This window comes from Phascolarctos cinereus, unplaced genomic scaffold (assembly GCF_003287225.1).
Source record: "Phascolarctos cinereus isolate Bilbo 61053 unplaced genomic scaffold, phaCin_HiC Scaffold_4;HRSCAF=312, whole genome shotgun sequence".
In the NCBI taxonomy this organism is placed as follows: Eukaryota; Metazoa; Chordata; class Mammalia; order Diprotodontia; family Phascolarctidae; genus Phascolarctos; species Phascolarctos cinereus.
Window position 1 is genome coordinate 268,191,345 of NW_027555847.1, and position 15,396 is coordinate 268,206,740.

Genomic DNA, 15,396 nt, shown 5'->3' on the forward strand with positions numbered 1-15,396 from the left:
TTTGCTTCCTATTTTTTTCCTTTTTTCAATAGATAAAATTATACTCTTCCCAACTTTGATAAATACATTATCCCCTTTCTTCTAATTTTTAAATGTTTTAAAAACATTTAGATCTTGTGTACTTAGAATAAATGGAATTTGTTCTACTTTATGGTGTGAGATTTGGCTCTAATCCATTTTTGGCTGCATTGCTGTTCTACTTTCCCATTAATTTTATTGAATAACAATTCCCTTGCCATTGTTTTGAAATTTTAGTTTAAGGTTAGGGATCTACTAAATCAATCACCCATTCACCCCACTCCACTGAAAGTTAACTAACATCCTGATACCTTAACCTGGGATAACTGCTGTATTGAATCCACTATGTAGTCAAAAGATATGATACATTTTGTAACTGTTTTATTTTGTATGAAATCTAGGTGAGAAAAGTCCTTGATTAATATAGAAATCCTTGAAAGCCACTGAATGAAAAAGAGACTAGCATAGGAAATATCCTCATCTTGGTTAAGGAAATTTGGTCATGCTTTGTGGGCATATATAAAACCAGCATGTTAGCTGGCAATTGACAGCTTAGTGATGGTGGCAGTGCCAGGCAAGCTCCTGAGAAGGAATCTCTTGTAGAGGATGAGGGGAGAGTACTTTAATCTCCCTTCCTTCCCACAGACTTTTGGTCAGAGAAGGATTCTGTGAACTTTGAAGTGTCTAGGAGATTCTGAATTTCCCGTCAGTATTTTAGCAGCATATCGAGAACAGGTGACAGCAACTTTCCAGAACTGTTGTTAAATGAAGAAATGTCACGATCTCCAAAGAATATCACAATTGTAGTCAAGGACTACAAAGGAAAATGGGCTGCAGCATACTACCAATCACCCAGCAAGTAATTTACAAGGTGTCTAATATGTGCCAGCGTGCAAAAAGTGTTATAACATATATCATTCAGGAAAAGTATGATCAGAAATGGGGCAGCTAAATGGCACAGTGAATAGAGTGCTGGGCTTGGAACCAGGAAGACTCATGTTCATTGAGTTCAAATCTGACCTCAGACATTTACTATCCGTGTGACCCTGAGCGAGTCACCAAACAATGTCTGCCTCATTTTCTCATCTGTAAAATGAGCTGGAGAAGGAAATGGTAAATCACTCCAGTGTCTTTGCCAAGAAAACCTCAAAATGGCATTATGGAAAGGTGGAAATAATTGAACCACAAAATGATCTAGAAAACAAGGGATAGTTTGATGACACGCCCAAATATTAAGGAAGCTTCTAGTGTATCTCTTGAAGAGATTCTTCATTTGGGGACAGCATTATCCCCATCTTATTTAGGTCCTGATAACTCTGCCCCAAAGTGAGGAAACTCTCCAAGACAAAAAGTAATAGAAAAGAATAAAACCATCACATCATTATTGTCAGCTGTCCTGCTACTGCTTGTATTGCTTTGTAGCTGAAAAGGCTAGACCCCAATAAACATAGCATAGCATCTCCCTACAGTGTTTCAAACCAGTTACTTTTAGAATGCAGTTCTCATACTCTTTAAAACATATCACCTTTTGAGAAAGCAAATACATTTAAGCTCTGTCTATGCTGTATGAGGTAAAAATTCAGTTTTTTCTCAATTCATTTTAACACATGGAAATCTTGCCCTTCAAACTTTCAAGAAATATTAGGATTAAAGGATATCCAAGAATTCAGAATAATGGTCTTATCATTTTCTTTTATTGCATATTCCTGAAGTGAATTTATTTTATTTGGCTGGTCTGAATTTTCTGACTTCTATTTAAAGATGATTAATTATGTTACATTACTAAATGGCTTATTGTTGAATCTCCACTGCACCCTGTGTAGTTTAGATATAGCCTCAAGGTACAGCAGGAAAATACAATTATTAAATATTTTCCCCATTGCCCACTAAATACAGTTCAAACTGCTTAGTGTGCTAGCCAAGGCCCTACCCAATTTACCTCTTAACCTACTTTGCCAACCTTATCTCAGTAGCCCTCTTTCACTTGCTATGAGCTGCCACCAAACTGGACTATTGATCTCAGAGGCTTCCCACGTTTTCCCACACCTGTGTCTTTGTTCTAACCGTATCCTATGCCTGGAATTCTACATCCTTGTTCCTTCCCTCATATCCATTTTAAAAAATCCTTCCTGTTCTTTAAGCCCTTCAAGACTCCTGTATGTCTATGAAGTCTTTTGGGATCCCTATACCTGGAAGTGAGTTTGATCTCTGAGCTCTGATTCTCTTATGCATGTATAATATTATAATTTATATTATATTTTATCTTCCTACATGTCTTTTCTTATGCACGTTCCCACCTTGTTAAGGAGAGGGACACATAATATTAATCTCTATACCTACCCCACCGCTTAGCATAGTGTGTTTATTTTCATGTCTTAGGTGTTTAGCAAATATTTGTTGAATGAATGATTTTCTGAGTGAAATTCTAGAGAAATTACAGGTTTTTAAAAAAATGAGTTCCTAGACAATCCACACCTCCCAAATGCACATAAGCGAATATAAATGACTTTACAACAGTCACAGACCTGGGTGCTTGCTTTGGAAGCTGTTTCTATCTGGGCTTTTAGGATGTTGCATTTTAGTTGATCAGGAACAGGCAAAGGCAGGAGTGGGAACTGAAGACTTTTTTCAGCGACTTTCTTTTCTTCTACCTATGAGGACCAAAAATGCAGGAAGGATTACGAGAGGCAGAGAAAAGAAGGAAAACATACAGAATGACTTGTAATGTTTTTAGTAATAGACAATTATAATGCTTAATTGTAAAATACAAGAAAACATAAACACAACTAGAGATAGCTTACATTTATACAATAATAACAAATCTAGTAATGATGATAAATTATAATGGTCATAAAAATTCATAGCTACGCAGTACATGTTTTGTTGTTCCAGTCTTAGAATTTCATGAGACTATAGATGCTTCCTTCCCTAATGCAGATCAGTCATATGTCTGCCATTTTTTCTTAGAGTTGCCTTGAGCACTAAGAGATTAAGGAGCAGTCCCAGAGGTCAGAGGAGAGCCAGGGGGTAGTAGTGATTTGGAAGCCAAAGGAGAGAGTGTCCAAGAAGATGGGTGGTAAATGTTGTCAAAAACTGCAGAGAGATTAAACAGAATGCAGGCTGAGAAGAAGCCTTTGGTCTTGGCAGTTATGAGATCACTAGTAATTTTAGAGAGAGCTCTTTTAGTAGAGCAATAGGGTTGGAAGGCAGACTGGGAGGGATCATGGGATCATAGATTTAGGGCTGGAAGGGACCTCAGAAGTCATCAATGCAACCCCCTCATTTTTCCAGATAAGGATTAGGCTAGAGATATTAAATGACTTGTCCAGGGTCAAATTGCTCGTGTCTGGAGTGGGATATGAATCTAGATCTCGGTTAATAAATTAATGAAAGGCAACCCTTTCTAGGTAGGAGTTTGGCTGTGGAATTAAGGACAGACATTGGATAATAGCCTTATGAGATGACAGGATCAGGTGAAGATTCATTTTTTTTTTTAAAGCATAGGGGTTACTTGGGCATATTTGCAGGCAACAGAGAGGAGTCCATAGATAGGAGAAGACTGAAAGAGGGAAAGAGATAGACAGAGAAATAAAAAGAGAAAGAGAAAGGCAGAGAGAGAGAGAGAGAGACAGAGAGAGAGAGAGAGAGAGAGAGACAGAGAGAGAGAGAGAGAGAGAGAGAGAGAGAGAGAGAGAGAGAGAGAGAGAGAGAGAGAGAGAGAGAGAGAGAGAGAGAGAGAGAGAGAGAGAGAGAAGGAATCATGGGTGGTTTGAACCATGAGGGGGTAGGACTAAGTAAGAAGGTAGAGAGATTGGCAAAGAGAAGAGAATACAAAGAAGTACAGATAGGAAGGACTGGTAAAGATGTAGAAGGATTTTGAGACATGGACTAGGGCTCATAATGGTACTCATAATTGGCCTTGATTTCCTCAAGAAAGTAGGAATCATGGTCACCTGACCAGAGGGGTTTGATTCTGAACATGCTCTACATTGTCAACTCTCCTTCTTAAAATATGGTGCCCAGAACTGAACACAGGACTCCAGATGTGGTCAGGATAATCATCTCCCTTATTCTAAAGATGTTGATGCCTAAGTCAATGGGCTGCAGGGTTCTGTGCAGTAAGCCCAGTCACGTCACTCCCAAAATATGTTCTGTAGTCATCCTCTAGAAATGCCCGACGTTGGCCCAGCATTCTTTCTCTTTTGGCTGGAGTGATGCCATTGTGTTTATCAGTGTTCAGCTACACCATTCAGACTTCAGAGAGGGGTTGGGGCTGGAACGTGCTCCCTTTTCACCTCTGCCTCTCAGCATTCCTAGTGTCTCTCAAAGGTCAGCTCCAATACCTCCTCCCAACTACCCCAGGAGATGGCACAATGGGAAGAAAAGAATAGTTGCCCTTTTCCTTGGCCTTCTCCCTTGACCTGGCTGACCATTCTCCATCAGAGAATCAAGGTGGAAAGAACCCCCACGGGAGCAGGGGTCCTCCCCTGATTTAGGCTACCCATTTGGTGTCCTTATCCTCCAACCTTCATGCCAGGTCCCCCTTACCCATTCCTGAGGGATCACTGACTCTAATTGCCTTGCTTTCCCCACTGCAGACTAGATGTGATTCCCAGTTATTACTTGGATAAGCTGAAAGTTATCAATTACAATCCTTACATTAAGATGGAGGACAAGGGCAGCTAGGTGGTGCAGTGTATAGAACTTAGAGTTAGGAGGACCTGAGTTCAAATCTGACCTCAGACACTTGATACTTACTAGCTGTGTGACCCTGGGCAAGTCATAACCCCAACTGCCTCACCAAACAGCAAAAAAAAAAAAAAAATGGAGGACTACAAGGGGTTATCATCTGCATGCCACTGTGTCCTAAAGTCCTCCAGGGCAGTCCTGCTGCTACATCCTCCAGATCCTGACCTGCTGAAGCACCCTAAGGACTCTTGTGTCTTGCCATCTGCCCCCACCACTGGATTCATGCCTTTCAGGCCTTTCTAAGTGAACTTCGAACCTGCTGTACCTTCCTGTATGTGTCATTTCCCCCAGGGACTCTCACTTTTTATATTTGTGTCATCACTTAGCACAGTGTTTGGTATAGAGTAAGTGCTTACTAGGTAGCTAACGGATAGACCACTAGGCTTGGAGTCAGGAAGACCTGACTTCAAACCTGGCCTTGGACATTTATACTAGGTGTGTGACCCTGGTCAAGTCACTTAACTTCTGTTTGCCTTGGTGTTCTCATTTGTAAAATGGGGATAATAATATCACCTACCCCTCAAGGTGGTTGTGAAGATCAAATGCAATAATATTTATAAATCATTCAGCACAGTGCCTGGCATGGAGTAAGTGCTATGTGTTAGCTATTGTTATTGTTATTAATAAATGTTCTTTCTATATCAAATTGCTTTCCTTCTCAAGGAGGGGGACAGAGGAGGGAGGGAGGGATAGAATTTGGAACTCAAAAGTTTTTAAAAATGAATGTTATTAAAGAAAAAATGAATGTTAAAAATTGTTTTACATGTAATTGGAAAAAATGAAATATAAAAATTTAAATAATAAGTTCTTTTTTATCCATTCATTCTACAGGAAGCCTTTCCTGATGTCCAGAGAAACTAGTGCCTCCCTACTTGTTCTGCCAAAATACTTTGTTTTATTTTGTATTTACTTGCAAGTGTAAATGTTGTCTCTCTCATAGAATGTGTTCTCTTTAAGGGTGAGAACTCTTTAATTTTGTCCATAGGCACTTAATAAATGCTGGTTTAGTGGACTTTCTAATTCCTGCCAGATTCAGTGCTTTTGGAGTAGAATAATTTAAATTTTATTCCTCAATTAGACTGTATCTTTGCCAGAAAGCCTTTCGTGTTTTTATCTGGACTTGGAATTACATTGGAAAAGGAGATTCCTGACAGGGAAGCTCCCTCTTTCACTACAGAGCAGCACCTGCTCTAATATTCTTGGATTGCTACCTGACACACTGAATGGTTAAGTGACTTGTCCAGGATCACACCACCAGGAAGTGTCAGAGATAGGGCTTAAACCTAGATCTTCCTGGTTTCAAGGTCACTTCTCTCTCTGCCATGACGTGCTACCTCTTACCAGAATCTTTTTCATAAAATGTTTTCAACAGTCAAGGCTGTCTCATTTCAGGTAGGGCTGATGTTTGGTCAATATTCAGCCATTTGACTCTTTGTGACCCCATTTTGGGTTTTCTTGGCAAAGGTACTAGAGTGGTTTGCCATTTCCTTCTCCAGCTCATTTTACAGATGAGGAAACTGAGGCAAACAGGTTTAAGTGACTTGCCCAGGGTTACACAGCTGGTAAGTGTTTGAGGTCAGATTTGAACTCATAAAGATGAGCCTTCCTGACTTCAGGCTTGGCACTCTATCCACTGTGCCAGAGTAGGCTTAAGTAAAACCATCATTTATCACCCTCATCTGTCCATTCTACAGACAAGAAGTCACCAATCAACAACAGAAGTTGGTTCTTGTACTCTCCAGGTAGACAGAACCTTCCTGGTTCAAGCTGCCCTTGAGTCAGGAGGTTTCCTTGTAATATCCTGCTCCCCCCTCACAGAGGAAAGAAAAACAATCCATTTCTGAAACAGAACGTTTTCTTCTTTCCATTCTTCAGGCAGTGGCTAAATTAAAGAAGGCCAGCAACAGGGTACGAGTGATTAACGAGGGACAGTGTGACCAGAGCAGAGATCACTGATTGTCGTCTCAAGCCAAGTCTTGCTATACAAAGTAATTATTAACTGCAGGAGTCACTTAGGCAACTATTAACATGTAAACCCGTTTCACCCAACCAGAAAGACTGGTAATTAGAGCAAAGTAAGGGAGCGAACAGGTAGCAGAGAACGGGAATGGATTAACTGAACAGGAAGGTGTAACCACTCATGAATGTCTGGGGTGTTACTTGAAGAATGGCTGAATCAAAAGTTTTAAACATGAGAGACAGAGACGCAGAGTCAGAGAAAGTTAGGAAGAGGTCATGAGATTTGGAATAGGAAGGGATCAGCTAGTTCAACTTTCTCATTTTCGAGATGAGGAGTCAGGAAAACCTGAGTTGAAATATGATCTCAGATATTTACTTGCTGTGTGGCCCTGTGTAAGTCACTTAACCACCGCTGGCCTCAGTTTCTTCAATTATAATATGGGGATTAATAATAGCACCTACAGACTCGGGGTTGTCAGGATTGAATGAAATAATATTTATAAAGTGCTTAGCATAGCACCTGGCATATAGTAGGTGCTTAATAAATGCTTTTTCCCCTTCTCTCTTCTGATCACACCGGAAGCAGAAAAGCTGGGACTAGAATTCAAGTCTCTAGGTTTTTCTGACAAGACTGGCCATTTCAAGAGTAGATCATTCATGCAGCAAGCACTCAGTGCTAAAAATGACATGGTGTTGATCTATGAACCAACTGGCTTTCCTCACTGTGCCTTCTCAAGGAGGGGGACAGAGGAGGGTGGGAGGGATAGAATTTGGAACCCAAAAGTTTTAAAAATGAATCTATGAAAAAAATGAATGGTCTATGAACCTTACTGTGGTTGATAGTATGTATTATTATTCCAGTTTTGCACCTGAGGAAACTGAGACTCAGATAAATTAAGGAACTTGCTTACCTGTTGTAAAACTAGGGCTTGATACCATAGACACCTGCCAGCCAAGGCACTTACTTAGCAGTAGATAGGATCTACCCTTACTGGTTATAATCTCTACATTTTTTCAGCTACCTCAATTTGCTGTTTCTTACTATTCTCCCCAACTCTAGCAGAGCAGTGCTGAAACTAAACTGGACAGACCATCAGGCTGAATCTAATCATTTGAAATTGAATGGAGGTAGATACAAGTTCTCCATGGGAACATCCCCCAGTGAAATGGGCACATGAGAACAATTTGTTTTCGGCCATGGAGGCAACTGAAGCAGGTGCTGTGGAGCACTTAGAGTTTGGTCAGACATAGAAGATGCCAAGGTCATCCATCGCATTCCTGGCCATCACCTATCATCTTGACTTTGGTCTTGCCACTGGATGGTGCTGATTCAGAAAGAGAGAGGGAGGCTGATGACTTTGCCCAGCTCTGCCTCACTTAAATCCAATTTATGGGCAAGTCAAGAGATCACCCATGATATCATTGGTCCTCTTCCAAAACAAAGTAGGAACAACAGCAACATGGGTACAAAACACCAATTTCATAAGTTCAAGACTGGGGGAGCATGGCTAGACAACAATTTATCTCCAAAAGAGCTGGGGTTTTCACGGGCTGCAAGCACACCAATAGTATGATATGGAGGTCAAAAAAGCTAATGTGACTTTTTGCTACATCTCTCAAGAGATGCAGCATCGAGGACTAGGGAGAGGATAGTCCAACTGTACCTGAGCTGGTCCCGCTGGGATTATTGTGTTCAGTTCAGGGGTTTTAGGGGGTGCATCAATAAGCTGGAGACTGTCAAGAGTAGGGCAACAAGGGTGGTGAAGAGGTTTGAGCACATATCTAAGAGGACTGGTTGAAAGGATGAGGGACATTTAGCATGGAGAAGACAAGGTAAACATGAAAAATATCTTCGAATAACTGAAGGTCTGTCATATAGGAGAGGGGCTAAACTTGGCCCCTAATGTCAGAAATAAAAAATGAGGCTTGATGTCAGGAAAAAATTTCCTAACAATTAGGGTTATATCAACAATTAGGGATAAATTGTTTCAAGAGGTAGTGGTTTCCCCTCACTAGAAAAGGCTGGATCACCATTTGTTAGGTATGAGGGAAAGGGAATTCTAATTTAGCTATAATTTGGACAAGGTGGCCTTTGTGGTCCCTTTCTGAGAGCCTGTGATTCTGTAAGAGAAGCCACATGCTTTACCACGTACCTGACAAATGGTTATCCAGCCTTTTCTGGAAGATACTGAACAGTGGGGGTAAGTAAGTTTCAGCACTGCATCAATGAACAGCTGCATGATGTGAAGAATATAATATATATTATTTTTATTATATTATCGTTAATTAGTTTATATTATTTTATGTTATAGATACATAAAGGATGTCATCAAAGAAGTCTCGATTGTAAAGGGAAGTAGGTCAAACACATATCAAAATCAAAGGATCATTGTTGGGCAGCTTGTATCTTTGACTCCTACTCACATAAAGTCAAAAGAGACTTTGATGAAAGCCCCCAGCACATTGAATGGAACCCCTGTGGATGATTTAGTGGGGACATGTAAGAGTGTCACATGGAATGCACAGGCGGGGATGAGTCGTGATCAGTAACTTTGAATGGAATATACACATAGATGAGATGAAAATGCAGTGAGAACAGTATCATGAATACTGTGGTCATCAGTGTTGACAACTTGCATATCGACTGTTATAGGCATTTTGTATATTGATGTGTATACTTAGTAACTCTCTTCTGAAAGAACACGTTTGTGGCCAGTGACACTCAACCCCTTGTGTTCGGCATGTTCTTCCTCCTTACTTCCACCTTCTGGCTTCCTTTAAGACTCATTTCTAATTCTACAGTTATCCCTACTTCCCCATCATGGTTTTGGGATATTGAGGGTCAGAATAAGAAATTAAATGAGAACTTTGGGGGAGTTTTGTGGAAGCCACAGGTGACACATGAAGGCCAGCAGACGACACAGAGCCTATGACCAAATATTTAACTGTTACAACAAGAAAACAAAAGAAAAAGAAAAAATTCAGACTTCTTCTCTGGTACAAAGAGAGGGTCAAAAAATTTTACACAGCTTTTCCAGACCGCAGGGGTGCTGCACCCCTAACCCCTGCAATGTAGGAGGGATAACTGTACTTTCTGAAAAGAAGCATTTCCTGGTTCTACTCCCCTCAACCCACAAGCACCTTCCCTATGAGATTACCTCCCATTTCTACTGTATTATTTTGTGTGTACATAGTGGTTTGCATGTTTCCTCTCCCACTAGAACGGGAGCTCTTCGCAGGCAGGGATCATGTCTTTTACTTTCTCTGTATGCTCAGGACCTCACAGACTTTCTGGCATAAAGGAAGTGCTTAATAAATCCACGCTGACTGACTAAAGAATTAAGTATTTGCAAGGCACTAAGTACTTTGTGCCCTTTCTCAGGTCAGTCATGGTGAATTTGCACAATCTGAGAGAGCTTATTAATGAAGCACTGCCCAAAGTGGACAAATCTGAGGAACCAAAGCAGGTGTGTACTAATCGGTGGTTCCTGGTCCACTGATATAAACATTTTCAGATGATCAGGTAAATTACATCCCTTAGGAACTAAATAATTCCTTGGTCAAATATATGGTGCAAAACTGATGGTTCACAGAAAAGGCATGTATGTACACGTACACACACACACACACACACACCCCAGGGTGCTCAGATTGTGTGGTGATGAAAGTTAATATATCACTCAAATAAACAACCACAAAATGGTTAAGGAAGTCTAGGATTAAACTATTGGCAAATTTCTGTCACACCATGAAGGTGTTACACAGTCATTTTTAGGTTTTCAAAATGCCTGTTTGGAATCAGGTGTAGAATGAGTTTCCCATTTATGTCCTGACCAGGTTATATACCCACTGGGGGGGGAGGGGGGAACATGAGGCCTCAGGGCTACATGTGGCCCTTTAGGTCCTCAAATGTGGCCCTTTGACTGAATCCAAACTTCACAGAACAAATCCTCTTAATAAAAATATCCTTCATAAAATATAATAAAGTAAATATAATAAATATAAAATATGTATTTTATATATGATACATAAAATAAATAAAAATACTAAAAATAAAAAAATCTTTAATAAAAGAATTTGTTCTGTGAAGTTTGGATTCAGTCAAAGGGCCACACTTGAGGACCTAGAGGGCCACTTGTGGCCTAGAGATCACACGTTCCCCACCCCTGCATTAGGGGTTCTTAACCTGGGGTCTGTGGAATTATTTTTGAAAAGAACTTGATAAACTGTATTTCAATCTAATTGATTTCCTTTGAAATTTGGTGTATCTTATTTTATTCATTTAAAAGCATGCTTCTGAGAAAGGGTCTATAGGATTCACCAGACTGCCAAAGGAGTCCATGTTCCACAAAAAGTTTAAGAAGTTTTACTTTAAAGACTGAGTCCTTTGGCAAGCATTTCCAGAGCTCTAGGACAAAAGCTAGAGGTAGTTGAAGGCATAATAGTTGCTTGGAAGCACAAAACTTCATTGTTTATAGGTAAAATTGAGGGACAAATGAGGTCTTATTCCTAGTTTTTTACCAAGATGTGCTCATGGCTGAGGAATCAATCTATATTACATAGCCAGCAGGCAGTTGAAGGGATGGTAGAGTATCTCAATCCCCTTTATCCCACAGGTTTGAGTTCTCTGCACTCCTGAGAGCAATTGAATTTGTGCTTTAGGGTTTTCCTGGGTCAAAGCTATGTCCCTCTGAGTGAGTAGCCAGTCTGGGATTTCCAAGTCACTAACAAGGCTGGACATATCTTTCCAGATGACATTCCCGCTTAAGAGAGAGGTGAGGCCTTGGAGAGTAGAGTGAATCAAAATGGACTATTTGTTTGCCAGAGAATGGTGGGATTGGTATCAGAGGAACCAGAGAACCATGGGGCCTCCACGACTTTCACTTAGATGGATTTTCTCTTTCCAGTTATGGTTATCATGAGAGGTCCTTGATTAGGTAAATCTCAGTGGGAAAGGCTCAATTCATACCCAAAGCTCTAAAGTCAACCATCACTTAGCTAAACCTTATTCCTTCTAGACTGGGAGATGAAAGCAGGTGTGGAAGTTAGTGTTTGGATATATTAACCCTGACTGACTCCTCTCTCACTAAAACCAAGTGGGGTGAAGAATTTCTCCTTAGTTCTGGGAGTTATGGGGAGGATAAGAGACAACTTTCCACAGTGGCTTAGTGCTCCTTTCCTCTGGGTATGCTTGGTTAAGGCCCGGTCTTAACAAATTATGGCACATGAATGTAATAGAATATGACTGTACTTCAAGAAATGACAAAGGGATGCTTTCAGAGAAACCTAGGAAGCTTTATATGAACTAATGCAGAGCAAAGTGAGCAGAACCAGGAGAACAATTTATTTATTTATTCATTTAGTTATTGGCTAGGCAATGGGTTAAGTGACTTGCCCAGGGTCACACAGCTAGTGAGTATTATGTATCTGAGGCCAGATTTGAACTCAGGTCCTCCTGACTCCAGGGCCAGTGCTCTATCCACTGTGCCACCTAGCTGCCCCCAAGGAGAACAATTTAAATGGTAACAACAACACTGTAAAGACAAACCACTTTGAAAGATTTACAAATTCTGATTAATGCAATGATTAACCATGATTCAAATGACTGACCTGATGAAACATACTACCTACCTCTGGCTAGAGAGATGATAAACTCAAGATGCAGAATGAGACATACATTTTTAGACATGGCCAATGCAGGAATTTGTTTTGCTTGACAATCCATATTTTTACAAGAGTTCTTTTTCTTTTGGAATGAAGGGGGTGTTGAAAAGAAAATAAATGGCTTATTAACTGAACAAAACAAATTTTAAAAATTTCCAAGGCACAGCCTAGCAGCTTACCAGGGACTATGAGGCCAGCAGGCAGTTCTGTTCAGCCCAGCTCATATCCGATGTTTGAGTTTCAGCTCGGGTGGAAATAGTAGTGCTTGGCCTCCTCCCTCTTTGTGGCAGAGAGGTGAGTGATTCCGGGTACAGGTGTTGTCATGTAAGATAACTGAATCAGTTGGCTTTACTTAACTCTATAAAAAATGTGTCCCAAGGGATCATTCATTCTGGAGTGAAAGGAAGGTAGCTAGTATATCCAGAAATGACTGTTAGGTAAAACATAACAAACAGGACCTGGGAGAATTCAGGCAGAACATGGAAGCCATGAACTGGACTGAGTCCAACTCCGGGGCTTTCTCTGCTCCACCATGCTTGGACACTTGCCACTGATGGATGATGGGGTGATGATCAGGCAGGGAGGACCCTGGGAGATTAGCTAATTGAAGGGGTCTGATAGTACATATCCATCAAGTATGGTGTTAAGGTTGGGAGGGAGGTATCAGTGAGCTTAGGGCAGCTAGGTGGCTCAGTGGATAGAGTGCTGGGCCTGGAGTCAGGAATGCTCATGTTCCTGAGTTCAAATCTGTCCTCAGACACTTACTAGTTGTGTGACCCTGGACAAGTCACAACCCTGTTTGCCTCAGTTTCCTCATCTGTAAAATAAGCTGGAGAAGGTCATGGCAAACCACTCCAGTACCTGCCAAAAGGTTCACCAAGAATCGGACATTACGGAAACAGCTCAGCAACAACAAAATCAGTGAGCTTAGGGAAATTCAGCAGGTGAGATCTTGCAAGTCTGACAGCAAAGAGAATTCAGAAAAGGAGCAACAAAAGTTCCTTCCTGAACTGTAAGCTTTATGAGAGCAGGGATGCTATCTTATCTAAACTCTATATTTACCTGAGCACTTACTGCAATGTGAACCCCCACCTCCCCCCACACACACATAGGCACTTAAATGTTTGTTGACGGTGGACTGAACTGAATTGAACAAGCTGGGGTCAGCATCAATGGACCAAAATTACATAGGAGGAAACAGACTGACATTAATTCAACAAATTCATCCAAAGATCACAGATTGAACGCATACTATTGTGCTAGGCACTCTGGGGGAGACGAAGATGAGTAAGATGCATTTTTTTACCCTCTTGATTCAGTACTCAACCACCACACTCTCTGGGCAGCCATCTTCGCTACAACAGCATTTGACCAAAATAACAGTGTCCAAGTCTCCAGGATTGGTTTTTTATTTGTTTGCTTTTTTGCTTTTTCGCTAACCCAATTTTATCTAGAAGATTATTCATCAGTAACTTCAATGAAACTGTTTTTATATCTTTGTAACAGTCTGTACCCAGGACCATGAACAGAAGAATAAACATGATTTCCACCTTTTTCTCTAGTTTCATTGTGTTCTTCATCTGTTAACACTTTAGAAATTCACAGAATGCCTACAGAGAACAAATTCTTGGTAAACATGAGTGCACATCAAGTTGTTGTTTCTTTTTTTTTAATCTACAAGAGTCTCTGTGTGGAATGTGTAGAAAATAATTAGTTGGTATGGAAATGTTTTACACGATCACACATGTATAAACTATATTGGATTGTTTACCATCTCAGGAAGGGGGGAGGGAAAGGAGGAAGGGATAGAATTTGGAACTCAAAATTTTTTTCTAAAAGTTAAAAAATTGTTTTAACATGTAATTGGGGAAAAATAAAATAGTATTAAAAATAAAATAACTGCAGACATCATAAAAAATAAAAAGAAAATAATTAGTTGAAATCCCAATAAGTAAATAATCCCCATTTGGATAGTATTTTGAAGTTTTCAAAGTATCTTCCTTTACAACAACTCATGAGATGAGGTGCTATGTTTTAATAGCCACATCTTATAGAAGGTTCAGAAAAGAGCTGCCCACTAGAGAACCAGGACTCCAACCCAGGTCTACCAACTTCATGGATACTCCACTGCCCTCCATCCCTCTGCCTGACTGGGAAGGAATAGTATCCACTAGAAATTTAGAACAGGGACCCCAGCTGAGGAAGGCAAACGCTCAGGTTTGCTTCAGCAAATGAAGCTTTGCTTCATTGTACCTTGTTTATGTTGATGTGAAGAGCAGGCCATGGGGAAGCCACCTTCGAGGTTTCCATTTCCATCTTCTTTAGGTGGGCAGCAGCTTCATTGTAAAGAATGGGAGGTCCTGGGCTCAGTTCTAAAGAGAAAAACATTCATAGAATAAAGCAATTTGAAAGAAAAAGTAGGTTTTAAAAATAATTTAAAATAATTACTAATGGTTAAAATTACTAATAATTAAAATAATTACTAATTTAACTAACTAACAAATTTAACTTACTAAACTGAACCATTAGGACAAGCTTAGTAAATCATTTGTTGGTCAGTTGTTTCAGTCATGTCTGACTATTCACGACCTCATTTGGGGTTTTCTTGACAAAGGTACTTAGGTGATTTGCCATTTCCTTCTTCAGCTCATTTTACAGAGGAGGAAACTGAGGCAAACATTGTGAAATGACTTGCCTAGGGTTACACAGCTAGTAAATGTCTGAGGCCAGATTTGAACTCAGGTCTTCCTGGTTCCAGACCCTGCATTCTATCCACTTCATAACCTACCTGCCTCTAGTAAATCATATAGGTCAATTCCCTTAGAGGCAGCCATGAGTGAATGGCATGATACTACTCAGATATATATGTATGCATGCATGCATACATGTATGTATGTATGTATGTGTATATTGTGAATGCATATGTCTATATGTGTATATATGTATATGTACATATATACATATACACTCATGTATGTATATGTATATATATTTTTGTACACTTAA

At 40.2% G+C, this 15,396-nt stretch overlaps 1 protein-coding gene across 3 annotated transcripts in view; it reads right to left on the minus strand.

Annotated features, from left to right (window-relative positions):
- EPB41L4B (erythrocyte membrane protein band 4.1 like 4B) overlaps positions 1 to 15,396 on the minus strand; it is a 247,130-nt gene that overhangs the window by 50,298 nt on the left and 181,436 nt on the right. For all 3 annotated transcript variants that reach the window (XM_078153049.1, XM_021004573.2, XM_021004571.2), the window contains exons 17-18: positions 14,644 to 14,762; positions 2,544 to 2,669 (exon numbers count right to left, since the gene is read on the minus strand). In XM_078153049.1, the coding sequence (XP_078009175.1) occupies positions 2,544 to 2,669; positions 14,644 to 14,762 (245 nt within the window). The remainder of the gene's footprint in view (positions 1 to 2,543; positions 2,670 to 14,643; positions 14,763 to 15,396) is intronic.